At 42.9% G+C, this 13,359-nt stretch overlaps 1 protein-coding gene across 12 annotated transcripts in view; it reads left to right on the top strand.

Moving 5' to 3' along the window:
• The window catches only part of LOC118117503 (adhesion G protein-coupled receptor L2), an 89,130-nt gene that overhangs the window by 33,246 nt on the left and 42,525 nt on the right, over nucleotides 1-13,359 (top strand). For 8 of the 12 annotated variants that reach the window (XM_035169760.2, XM_035169757.2, XM_035169759.2 and 5 more), the window contains exons 3-5: nucleotides 6,410-6,623; nucleotides 10,635-10,744; nucleotides 13,244-13,258. In XM_035169760.2, the coding sequence (XP_035025651.1) occupies nucleotides 6,410-6,623; nucleotides 10,635-10,744; nucleotides 13,244-13,258 (339 nt within the window). The remainder of the gene's footprint in view (nucleotides 1-6,409; nucleotides 6,624-10,634; nucleotides 10,745-13,243; nucleotides 13,259-13,359) is intronic. The other 4 variants (XM_035169766.2, XM_035169767.2, XM_035169765.2 and 1 more) reach the window with 1 other exon arrangement.

Genomic DNA, 13,359 nt, shown 5'->3' with positions numbered 1-13,359 from the left:
ATCACTATGAAAGGGTTGTTTTCTAAGTAGACTATACAAGGTGTTGAATTATACTCTGCTTTAATCCGAGTGATGTGTCCATGGACCAAACAAAAGAAGACATTACATCGAGTAATGTCTCCTCAACTGAATTATTCCTGTCATGACTTATATATTAACTGCCCACCCCCTTTACGTCCAGAGGATTATACGTATTAGTAATATAATGATGCCCCTCTCTCTCCGTGCTGGCTTTCTTTGATGTGCGCCCACAGGGTCAAGGATCATCCAACCAATTCACGCAGGATAAAACCGTGATTCCTGTGGTCGAATTAAGACACAGTCATTACAGCCTCCACTGTCTGTTTTCTTTTTCCCTTTGGCTCTTCCTCCCATGGGAGAAATTCTTCATCTGCAGTCTCGTGCAGTCTGAGCGGTTGTTTGCGTAGAGTTACAATGATCCACTGTGTTGACCGTGCAGCAGTTTTGTCAAAATTGTGATATTTTGGAGCATTGTGCGACTTCAGACTGTGATTTATTTTGCAGCAGCAAAACAGGACAGTCTGTGCATTTCAAATATTTCACTGCACTTCATTTAAGGTCGTGTTTGCAGCAAACTCTGGGAGTTTTCCACCAATTTTCAATCCTTCATCTCATAATCGGGGCTAACAGGTCATGCTAACCTTGAACTCGCCAGCTCTGTTGTAGCTGTCTGAGGAAACAAGACTCCTGCTAAACAGATTAGGGCAAATATCTTCAATCTTTCCAAATAAATGTTGATCCTACATTAGTATTTTCAAAACCTTGTCGTTTAACATGAGAGTGGCATGGTTAGCCTAAATGCCTATGTTGTTAGTGGCTAATCTATAGGGGACTATATACTTAACATTTAGTCTCAGTTTAAAAGACGTACTTCAAAATTTTGGGAAATAAATCTGTAAGAGGTATAGTCAAATTGATATCTATCTACACCTGTAAAGGTTTTCATGCTAACTGTGCACATACAGTTTGTAGTTTACAGGGATAAAGGTGGCAGATTTACCACATGTCATTTTTTTTGACACAAATTTCAAACAGATGTAAAGAAAATCTTCTCATTCCCCCGACGACAACTGTGGACTTTTGGAAAAACAAGTGCTGTTACTACTGTGGCATTTGAGTGTGAGCTAATGCTGTTGCTAAAGATTCATGAGATGGTGTGATATTTAATATTCCCATGAAGGCTGCATATTTGATTTAATGCGAAAAGGCTGAGGCTTAATGTCAAAAAGTCCAACGTCCTCACCAACTGATGACCTTTAGAGCTAATATGCCCACATTTTAATATTTGAATTCTTTAAACCTTTGCTCCGGAGTAAAAACAACAAATAAAAGACACCACTTCCCAAAAAAACTCTTAAAATGCCAGGTATTGCATTTATTAGAGAGAACTACTAAATGCAACCCCTCACTGTTCAAGGGAGGGTTTTTAGAGAAACCGCAATTATGAGAATAAGGTGGGAAATGTTTTTATTTTCCCTTTAAATTCACGCTGCTTCACAAAAAGAGAAAACATTACATGCCTGCATCTGGCTTGATAGGATCTGGCTTCCTCTCCATGGACCCACCTGAGGAGTTAAGAGGCAGCGGCAGGGCCTTTCACACTGAGTCTCAGCAATATAACGAATGTTTCCCCTTAAACCCGTTCAACGAGACATGCTTCAACCTGCCACATGTGATTCCCTCCTCCCACTGTGTTTTTATTTTTATAAATGAAATAAACAGGAGTTGAATTACAGAAAAGTCCTCAGCCGTGAATACAAATGATGGCTTTGGAATTTGAGGTGGCAACACTGAATTCATACATCACCAGAAAGAGGAAATGGATACGACTTAGAGCGCTTTGTCTAACCACAAATGGACTCGGCCCTATATTGCCGGTTTCTATTTTAGCATCCTTCTATCGGAATCAAGAGTCTCTGATAGCAGCTGTCTGGGAAAGGCGGGTGTAGCCCCGGGGTTTGTGGTTGTGTCTGACACTGTCTTTAGAAACACTTCCCAGCAAGGTAGACCAGAGCAGGGACTAAAGTGTCATGGGGAAACGGTGCCATATGTCCAAGTAGATTTCCAGTGTTTCGCCGCGCTCCGACAGTTGATATGAAATAGGAGCCGTTGTGGCATAGTGAGGAGCTTCGGGGTGTTGTCTGTGTTTGAATAGCAGGTGTTATTTTGTGAATCCCAAATCTCCTTTTCTCATCTCTCACCTTGCTCCTGTGTGTCTCACATCAGATGGGCAGTCAGGTAGCGCACGTGTCGCACGTTCTTTCGGCTGCAGCACTGAACGCCCCTTGCAAATGTAGTAGGGATGTGGAGCTGTAAAGTGTGTGTGTGCTGTGAATTAGTCCAGTTCAGTCCGTCATTTTAGAAATATGTGCGTAGACATTTAAAGTGTCCTTTTGTCTTATTTTCCACATAAACTTTACCGCAATGGTCTCTTGAAATTTATTTTTAAGGCATTTTTTGTTCCTTTGGCCGGCAATCAAAGTGTGTCATGGAACAGAGCAGTAAAGAACAAAGAGACTGGGGGAAAAGAAAGAGGCACAAAAATTATGAAGCTGTTCCCTATATTGGGAATTATATATGTTTTTTCATATTTTTTTTATTTTTCCACTTCATAAATTCCCATTGAAAATCTTTACTCCACCCGAGCAAAACATGCTATATGGCCTCTCTGTCAGTCCGGATATTGGATTATGGAGGCGTCCCCTGCTGTTGGAGGAAAAGCTTGACTCTAAGATCTTCTCTTTCTTCCGAAGATGTTGGCTACCAGTAATATAAGGAATAAAACAACATAAAAAGACAAACAATCTTGAAGTACTCCTGCTGTGACCACGGTGGGGGCACTCTTATTTGACTAAAGGCTACACCCTCCTTTATGCTGCAGAGAAAGCGTCCCTGTCAGACCCAAGCCCAGAACAATGGGGGCCAGCCTTGGGCAAACAGGGCCATTTGCATGCAGCTGTTTGCCGTTTCCAGAACCACAAAGGCCAATCAAAGGAACCTTAATGGAGGATGACAAGCGTCAACCAACGCCTTTGCTCTCTGTCTGTTCCAGCCCTCCTCTCTGTCTACCCTCCAAAGATGGCCCAGTTTTCTTCTTTTTAACACAGATCAAACATTCCTCCACTACCCCCTGCTTTATGTCCTTTACAATTTTAAGGGTTAAAGGTTGATCAGGACGCGGACCAGCAGAGATTAACCCGAATCTATGTGTACCGGTCCGGCACGGCCACAAAATTAGAAATATCTCAACACACAAACAAAAAAACTCCATTATGTTTTGGGTTTCATCTCCAGGGTTTTGAAAAGGCACCAAGTGTAACTCTGGATGTTTTCAGATGTGTCCATCTGGGCCACAGTGCCACTTCCAATTTCAAGGGTGTTGATAGAAAACAAAATATGTACGATGAGGGATTGGAGGGGTGGGGGGGGTGTGGTGGTTGGGAGTGAATTAAAGGCTGCCAACGGTAGAAGAAGGAAAAAGTCCCAGAATGCAACATATTGAGAAGTGGTCCTGGCCTTTGCTTTGCTCTCTTGAGCTCAATAGACGGCTTAGCAGGCAGGTCAGGGGGAGGAATCTGAAAAGCTACTTTCCTCGCAGTCACTCACTGACCAGAATACATGATAAGGCTCCGTGTCAACAAGGCCAGGAAAAGGGATCACAGCCAATTATGACTTAGTCAAAGTGGTTACCATGGCAATTTGACTAAATGCTCTCAATAACGCATTATTCAATTCCCTGACCGATTGTGTAATTTCATGTTAATCTGAGGTACAGACACTGAGAGAGCAGCTCATTTTCTTTCTATCTTAAATACATACACATACACAGGCATCTTGTTGGGGGGCTTTTTTTCTTTCCCCTCCAGTTTTCTTGACACTGTTTTCCCTGCAGCTGGTGCCCTTCTGTCGCAGTATTCAACTGCTGCAAAGTTGAGCAGTCAAACAAAGCACAGAACGTGAGATGAAAAGCTTTTCATACTTCCTTAAGACACTGACACTTGTGCACACAAACAATCATCCCCTCTTTCCGAGATCTCTCGCAAAACTTGTCTAGACCCAGAAAATCAACACCTACATCCAGAAACCTTTTGTTGTCGCAAGGTATTTCCTCCATAGCTGCGCTTCAATCCTAAGATCTCAAGCAATATCCAGTTAAGCCCACCAAAAGTACATCCCCTTGAATTCAGCTCCCCTCTTCTTCCCCCTGCACGGCTTAAAAAAACTCCTTTATATATATATATGTGTGTATTTGAAATTTCTCGACAGATTTGTCATCACTTGCACGATTACAAGCTGACAAGACAGTCATTAATGAGACAGAGACTATATGCAGTTTGGAGAAGAGGCAATTTGTTCTTAAGGCCGCCAGTACAGTCTAGATACTCCCCCTAATTGATGTAGTGTTAGCCTATGACCAGAGAGATCTATGCAGGCGAGGGAGGAGGAGGCCAGCGAAGCACAATCCTAATCAATCGCTTGGTCTGTGTTGACAGCAGCATGCCATCATGCCATAGCGAGCTGATAGATGGGCAGAGTCGGTAGTGGACAGCCAGAGAAAGAAGGTTATCGAGGCAGATGGCGTGCGTGCGTGTGTGTGTGTGTGTGTCTGTGAGGGTGTTTTAGCCGAACGACGGTCTCTCTGCTCAGACTTTTTTTTTTTTAAACTCCATGAAATGCATTCTTTCTGTCTGCTCTCTGTAGCTGCCGTGATAAACCCGTCACTCCCTCCATGAGGAATGGCAGGCAGAACAATCATTAGTCTTCGCAGTAAAGCCGGCGACTTCACTCTGTGTTTTATCATCCACCACCCTGGACAGGTTTTCTGAAAGGTGCGGGTAATTGTACGGGTTATTGGAATAGATGGAGTGACCCCACAGCCCTCCACTTATGGCGCGGCTACACCGACGTCGCCTAATGAGGTGATAAACAGTCCAGCTAAGCAGAATCTACTGGCCATTAGATAGATCATGGTATTATAATGAAATGTCTTGTGGCCGAGTGCCAGAGAATTTATACCATTAGTTTCATATTTTGTTATACTGCCACCAGGACTAGTGTGTGCAGAAGTTTCTCCTAATATGCGATGACTTCAACATTGTATTTCACAGATGTCTGTGTCTGTGTCTGTGTTTTCCGTGTGTGACGTGCAGACTGACACAGACTATCATTACAAGTGAGCCAGGCACAGCGGGCTGAAATGACTAGCAGACATGTGGGTCGGGGGGTTTCAGGGTACGAATTTCAAGTCCGAATCACTTCAGCTCCGAGCGGTTCAAACAATGCTAATTGCGTAAGGCCCCGGCTGTCAAAAGTGTGAGCATAATTAGAGTGAGGGGGCAAAGTGAACCCTGGGTGGTAAGTGTTCGAACATGACAATGCTCGGGAGCCAATGGGAGCAGGGAAAAGGTAACCGGCTGAAAGGAGGGCTAATTAGGAGAGAGCAGTGCAGAACATACAAATGGTTGCTGCCCCCCCCCAGGGACCCGCTATTGCTCCAAACAATGGCGATTATTGGCGGTTCATGCCGTGCTCTGCTTGCACTTCTAAAATGGAACACATTTGCATGTTGTACTTAGATTTTCACTAATTGTTTTCTCCGATTTTCACTGCTCCTTTCTTTGAATTTTAGATCACTTTAACCCTCAGATAATGGATTTCTCTTTCCTTCATTCTTTTGGGGGTTTTTAATGACATTTTTCTCTCTCTCCCCGAATCTCCACATCCATCTGTGACAAGACGTTTTGTTGCTTAGGGGTCAGATTTGTGTGAAATAAGTAATTTTCCCCCAAAGTGGAGCTATTTGGCTGCGCTCCCATCTGCTGCGCCCCGTGTATAGATTTTTCCCGTGTGGACTCCAGACTGTCCCCTCTTCGATCCGCCGACACTGTAAAATAGATTATATTACACTCCATTCTGCCAGGATTCTTTTTTCTCTCTCTTACCTTCCAGAGCGAGTAAAGCAAGAAGAAGCGAAGGGCACGAATGAACAAACTATTCTCAGTCCACATAGGTTTGGTCCCTCTGTGGATGTTCTCTAGGTGGAGGCCTTCCTGGTGCTCTGTAGCTTTTCTATTTGCTCAAGAATTTATGAGGTTACCACTGGTCTCCAGTGACTTACGATTTGATGTCTTAGCCAACATCCAAGACCACAGAGAGATGGAGAGATGAATTGTTTCGTCTTTCCCCAGTCCTGTATCGCGTGTAATGGCCCGTCTGTTTAAAAACTGTGGTAAACATTGGACTGCTGTTGCCTATTTACTTTTTGCCAGTGGATTTTTTACTGCATGATGTGTGGCCTTATTGTTTCGAGGCAGTGATCCTTCAAACTGATTAATTTCTTTTTTATGTGTGTGCCTAAAGATTTTTCTCCGTCTCTTGTGTACGTCAGGGTTCAGCCGTGCAGCCTTGCCGTTCGGGCTGGTCAGGAGAGAGCTCTCGTGTGAAGGATACGCAATTGATCTCCGCTGCCCGGGGAGTGATGTCATCATGATCGAGACGGCCAACTACGGCCGCACCGACGACAAGATCTGTGACGCGGACCCATTTCAGATGGAGAACGTCAACTGCTACCTCCCCGACGCCTACAAGATTATATCACAAAGGTAAAAAAAACGCTGGGGAGAGGAGGGATCTTATTTCAAAAACATGACCAGGAGCTGAGGAGCAGAAGTATGTTTACTTTCCCTCTGCGGCCAACATTTCTGCACACAAAGAGACATGTTTAAACCATCAGCCTGCTCTTGTATCCACCCACACGCCGGACAATTAATCAACAACTCGCACCTTTTCACATTTTTTTCACTTTTTTCTTTCATTGACTAGATTATGTAGGTGGCATTTTGAAATTCAGAAAACTAGGGCACAGATTAATCCTTGACAGGCAGGAATTGACGTCCGTGTGGCAGAGCTCTTCACACCAGCTGCGCGTTGTTGCTGCTGTTTGAGTCATAATCAGCGTAGCTCAGAGACACGAGTCACATAGACACCCTCTTAATTCCCTATATGGAATATTGGGCTTACTTTGTTCAAACACTTGTACTGCAATTGAAGTGGCTTTGCCTCAGGTAGTGAGCAGTGCCCATCATCGGGCCTTTTATGCCGGTTACCATCTCACAGGATGCTGCCTCGTTGTCAAACGACAGCACAGCAACACTTCAGCTCGACTGCTGCATGCCCCTAGAGGTGTGTGTGTGTGTGTGTGTGTGTGTGTGTGTGTGTGTGTGTGTGTGTGTGTGTGTGTGTGTGTGTGTGTGTGTGTGTGTGTGTGTGTGTGTGTGTGTGTGTGTGTGTTTGAAGGGCACTGGATGAACTATTCATGAATAGTAACCACTGCAGTTCATCTTCTAATGCACTGCTCTGTCCTAACATAGCCCCAACCCTTTCAGCTAACTTCTGAGCATCATCACCCACCATCATACTCCTGTGGGGTTTTCCCTCCTTGATTCACTTCTCTACTCCCATGATGAGGAGCAGCACCACCGAGTAGCTCACGAAAAAAACAAGATACAGCCCCACTGTCTCACCCTGTGTTTCTAAATTCACAGCCCAGTCCCAGTACACTCAAACAGCAACGCGCCGCTGTCTGTGTCCATGTCCTTCAGTTTTACTGCAACCTGCTACGCTGTGCACCGCTTCTGTTGACGAGTTTGACTCTCACTCGCTGAAGCCGCACTTCAAACTTATCTCCACAGAAGATTCCCTGGAGGCAGTGTGCGAGCGAAAAAGCTTTGAGAAGACTCTGCACCACGAGCTACAGCACAAGCCCTTAATCATTGGAATTATTCTAATGAATCAGATCAGAGGAAGCGGATTCCTGACCGTAATTAGGGTTGATGTGATAACCGGGGATGTTAAAGCAGTCACAAAGTTTCGGGAGACCCCAATCACTCTTCCTTCAGGCTGAAGTAAACTAAAACAAAGAGTTTATTTAAAGTGCACCACAATGCCCTCCCAACATCGTGAAGATCTACAAAATTCAAAAGCACTGCAGGCAGATACAGTATTAACCAAGATTGGGGGAGATAGGCACAGTGGGGAGTCTGCCGCACAGACTGGCAGTTTTGTTGGTTTGGAAATTGCGACAAAAAAATATTAATCAGCCGCCAGTTTCTCCACATCAAAAACAACCAGACTGGAATCAAGCTGCTTGATTTTCTGCAATGTCGACATCAAAGTGTTTTGTCAAGTAAAATATTTGGTTGTTGACAAAAACGTGGCTGGATTAAAAATGCATGTAGGGACTGAAGTCACTGGTCCTGTTTAATATTCAGGTGGTCTCTCGCCCTCAGACATGGACTGTAAATGGAATCTACGTCTGACCTCTCTCTCTCTCTCTCTGCTAGCCTCGATGTATTGTGTCGAAACAGAAACTATTCACCCACAGTATGCTCCAAAGAAGATTGCTTTGCTCACTTGCATCAGCTTATTGTGATGGCAACCTGTCCCCTGACCCAGTGAAACTAGCAGAATACTTCTTCAACCTGGTTACAGATGCAGCTTTTAGATAGAAAAAGAGAAGGAACCTGACAGTTTACCACCTTGAGATTGTGCTCAGTGCAGCGGAGATTACACTCTGTGATTTCAGCAGCCGTTTACAGAGTGTTAAAGCGCTTAGCAACAACACTTCAGCTTTCTCCAAGGCAGGAGTACATGAAAAATTACTGTAGAATAAACGCCAGAGTGAATCGTTACAACTCAAAAGCTAGTGTTGGAGTCTGTGGAGTATTTAGATCCTTTTATATTTACTACAGATCAGAAGACGTGGTGTGATCAGAAGAGACACTTCCCACAGAAAACTCCAAACTCTTGCAGATCTGTGAAATGTTTTAGCGTCTTTCAGATGGTTGTTTTGGTTGGAGTTCATTCAGATTTAATTAAAAAGAAATTCTATGTAAGAATAAGCTTTTCATAGTTTTACTGAACTAAATAAAGTTACTGTGCTAAAGTTTAATGTAATTAATGCCATCCCTTCAAAGTTTATTATTCTATGCAATTCATTATTGGATTATTGTCACTGAGCAAATACACTTGTGTACTTAAATCCATGACAATGTAGTAAATAAAATGAGATAATCATAGCTTGTATGTGAAATGTAACTTTAGCCGTCAGGGAGATGTGGGGGGGCAGAGAACATTGTTTTCGTCAGAAATGACGTGAGTAGAAGCACAAACTGGGATAAAATGAAATATTAAAGGGAGCGACAGGTATCGCAAAATTATTCATGAGTACAGTTCTTGAGTAGATGTACTTTCCATAACTGGGGACTAGTGTCCGTCAGACGAATAAACTCTAAAAATATTCAATCAAATAATGAAATAGCATATCTCTCCGTGCATTTAGAGCGATGCTATCCTCTGGTGTCAGCCGGTTCACATTTCCATGCTGTGGCCTTCCTCCCTCGCAGCGGCTCTGCCTGTAGTGAAGCCATAACAGAGAATCTCTTAAGTGCAGCTGGCACACTATTGTCAGTGATGCTTAAACCATCACCGATGATGCTAATGCTATTTGTTAACTTCATAATGGACTCTGCACCTTTTTATTCATATTTAATGGGAAATAATCCATTAGTTGCAAAGGATGTTTTTTTTTTCACTAAAATGCAAAGCAGGATTTTGAATGTGGCTCTGATTAATGTACATACATTTCCCTTTTTATTCTTTACCTTAAAAACCTGCATGGTGTAAAGTACGCAGACAAGGTTCTGTGTTGTTGTTGTGAGGCACGAACCCATTTTGCAGCCACAGAAAGCCTCTTAAATTACTAATGTTTCTTTGAATGTCATGTCCGATGTTAAAATGTATGTCCAACTTGCATGACTGCTACTGACCTTCTGAAATATTTATCTCAAGCTTGCAAATTGTTGAATGTCCTATTTCGGTGCCAGTTTCCTCCTTGTTTGCCTCTGCTTCTGCTGACTTTATCCTCAATCCCCCGGCCTCGAGACAGCTTGATTGAAGTGAAGCCAATTTCACCCTATACAGTATTTACACAAACTCAGTCCTCTGCTGTTCTCCCCCTCTCCCTCTTTACTTGAACTTTTTTTAGCACCCTGAAACATCTGCAAAACACACACATGCACACGCTCTGACTTTCCAGTTCCCATATCAGACCGCTAAATCGCTGAGGGAAAACATTTCGTACTGGAAAAGACGAATAACTTCATCGAAAACGACACATTCACGCCGCTTTTTGTCGCGCACATGCAGCGGAGCCGCTCCGTTTCAGCGGAGGTCACTCATTCCATTCCACTGCATGTCACCGCCACCTGTATTGTGTGTTTTAATGAATGTCTTCCCTTTCAATAGCGGCATAAGGACGCTGTTAAAGGAAATACCATCGCTAATGCCTAACATGCCTTTAGCTGCTCTCTCACCTTGGTTATTCATTATCATTCCCATGCACATCCATTTACTCTGCCTTAATGTTTTCATTCCTCTCTCTGTTTACCAAGGTTTAAACTAGAATGCATATGTGACAGGCCCCGGCCGGGATTTCATCAATTTCATTGTAGCCACAGCGATGAACTTTTCCCGCCCTGTGTTGTTAATGTTGTCTCTGTCGAGCACCCTTGCTGTGGGTAGTCATGATGAAATCTCTGGTCAATCTTTTCTAGGTGCAACAACCGTACGCAGTGTGTGGTTGTCACTGGCTCTGATGTCTTTCCTGATCCATGCCCTGGCACCTACAAGTACTTAGAGGTCCAGTATGAGTGTGTTCCCTATAGTAAGTATCACCATCCTAATCACACACTGAACTCTGACTGTCTGCTATTGAAGTGTCTGTAGAATAGACAGATATGTGCTATAACTGCAGCCTCTGCAAATACACTGTACTGTATACCTTTGTTTTACAGATGACGTTTCAACTCGTGGGAGTATTTTGAAGGACACTGTAGCAATGTTATTTTAAAATTATGTTGAAATATCAAGTGTCATTTAAATCAGTTCACCCCAATTATAAAAAAAAGAGTTTTCTCAGTTACCTCGTGAGGAATCTAACCTTTCAGGTAGTTTTGACTTTAATCTTAAAGATAAATGTCTTTAAAGTTCTGTTTTGCTTCCCAATTGGCAAAATACTTGGCTAACAAATCTTCTTTTACTTAATTAATGTTACTTCTCTAATGGCTTAAAATGAAACGAATGTCTTGTCAATGTGCTGTCTGCGAGCCGGTGGCTGCACTCAGCCCAATAACCTTACAGAAAAAAGCAGTTTGGGTTTTTTATGATTCAACAAAGACCAGATTTTACACATATTTAATCCAAACTTCAGTTAATAGTTCTATGATGGGATGATGGGAAAATAAGGTGTCAAAGAACGTTGGTTCACCTGCTGTGACGATGGAATGATGCACATTTTATAAACATTTCATGTCTTTTCTGGTTGTAGCTACAGGCTGTGAATGTTAATTAGGCTGGACCACTAAAAAGTGCAGAGTTGAGCTGATTGAGTCGTTGTTACACACAACTTAAGTTTCTTAAGACTTATTGATGGAATTTGATTAGAAAAACCGATCTGGTACTCGATTTGGACGGACGAGGATGGGATGCCAGGTCTGCATCCCTTCCCCATCAATCTGAGATATGTGCCTCCACCTCATTACGGCGCTAGTTTGTGCATTTTTTGCTCGTGGTGCTAACAGCATGAAAAAATATGACATTTTAAAAAAAAAGCTTTTTAAAAACAAAATCTCTCTCCAGAAACCGAGCTCGTGTTACTCTACAAAGTCAGACCTCACTGTGAGCAGCTTCCTCTGGAACTAACTGAAGATACCATCCCTGTAAAAATATTTGTTTTCTCTGCTGTGAGCACCTCAAACAACATTCCTTTAACATCTATTGTATTTGCTTGGTGAAAGAAAGATAGAAATCTCAGATATTTCTAAAAACCCAAACTATGTGCATGTGTAGTCATGACCAGGGGTAATTGGGATAAAAAGATCAGTGTTATTTGGTTGAATTTGCTCTCTGAATGGTTTTAATTGCAATAACTACAGATTTGTAGTGTTTTGCTGAGATAATAATGGAGATTATAAAGCAAGGAGTACTTTATTGGTCTCACACCAGTACAGCACATTCAGTAATATTATGTGGAAACATATTACAGAGGATATTGGAGTTAAAATCCTTAAACTGTGCGATGATTCTGCATCTTTTTCTCAGATTACCCAAATCTCTGGAGCGGCTCTCGTCTCCAGATGATTTAATTTAATGAACGCACTGTAGAGTTGTTTAAAGCCGGCGCTACATTAAACTATGTCTCTGGAATCGGATTTGAGTTAGTCTACCTCAAAAGGGTATTCGAGAGTAGTTTACAAATCTAACCTTCATTCCTGCCTGTTAAAGCACTTAGTATTTAAATTGATGAATTGTAAACATGTTCTGAAATATTCATCTCTTCTTTTTCTTCTTTCAAACAGACCTCCCTTTCACCTCCTGCCCCCCCCCTTACTAACCTCTTTGCTCTCGTTTTTTTTTACTTCCAATCTTTCACAGATTCCCCCCCTCACTCTTTCCCTCCACCCTGTGTATGCAGCTTCAACATGCCTCCAAAAAAAAAAAACTCTCCATATTAGTCTGACTGTTCATCCGTCATCTAATGTGCTGTTGCTCTCTTTGGCTCATTTAAGTCGAGTTTTGGTCGGTAATATTAGCAGCGTGTCATGTTTTTCGTGTGTGGGCGAGCGAGTTTGGAATCGAGTTTGGATTTGTGTTTATGAAGTTTCGAACAAACTCCCCCCTCAGTCAATACAAGCCAAAAATAACTTTAATCCATTGAAGTATGACCGGGACTTTCAGATTTTCTTTTTCTCTCTCTCTCTCTCTCTCTCTCTCTCTCTCTCTCTCTCTCTCTCTCTCTCTCCCTCCACTTAGCAGATGCATTTTTTAGAGGGATTTATTCTGCTTTCGGGTGGTCAATGCATTATCTTGTTGGCAGTTAATGAGCGCAGGAATGACAAGTTTTAACGCCCTGAGAAGCATGGCACTTTGCTTTTTTCTCCAGTTATAACTTTCCTGTTTTTGTATCCTGTAGGACGAGAGGCCATTTCACTAACAAACATCCCCTCTCTTTCCTCCAGCTCCTCTTCTCTCAGCAGCGCCGCAGTACACCTCTCGGTCATTTCCTCCGACTAATTCCTCTCTTTGTACCTGGTAGTTGTCTCATGATAACCTTTCTCTCCCTTTTGCACTCTTTTTTCGCTTTCTTTTCCAATGCCTGAAATAGAAGTGGAGCAAAAAGGTAAATGAGTGGTCTGGTCCCTCCCCCCACCCTCCTTCAGCTCCTTGTTCTGTGGTGTTGAGTACAGCTCCCCTCACGTCTCCTCCCCCCCCCTCCTGATT

The sequence above is a fragment of the Hippoglossus stenolepis genome, chromosome 11 (assembly GCF_022539355.2).
Source record: "Hippoglossus stenolepis isolate QCI-W04-F060 chromosome 11, HSTE1.2, whole genome shotgun sequence".
In the NCBI taxonomy this organism is placed as follows: Eukaryota; Metazoa; Chordata; class Actinopteri; order Pleuronectiformes; family Pleuronectidae; genus Hippoglossus; species Hippoglossus stenolepis.
Note: the sequence above shows the minus strand (reverse complement) of the source record. Positions and strands in the feature narration are given on the sequence as shown.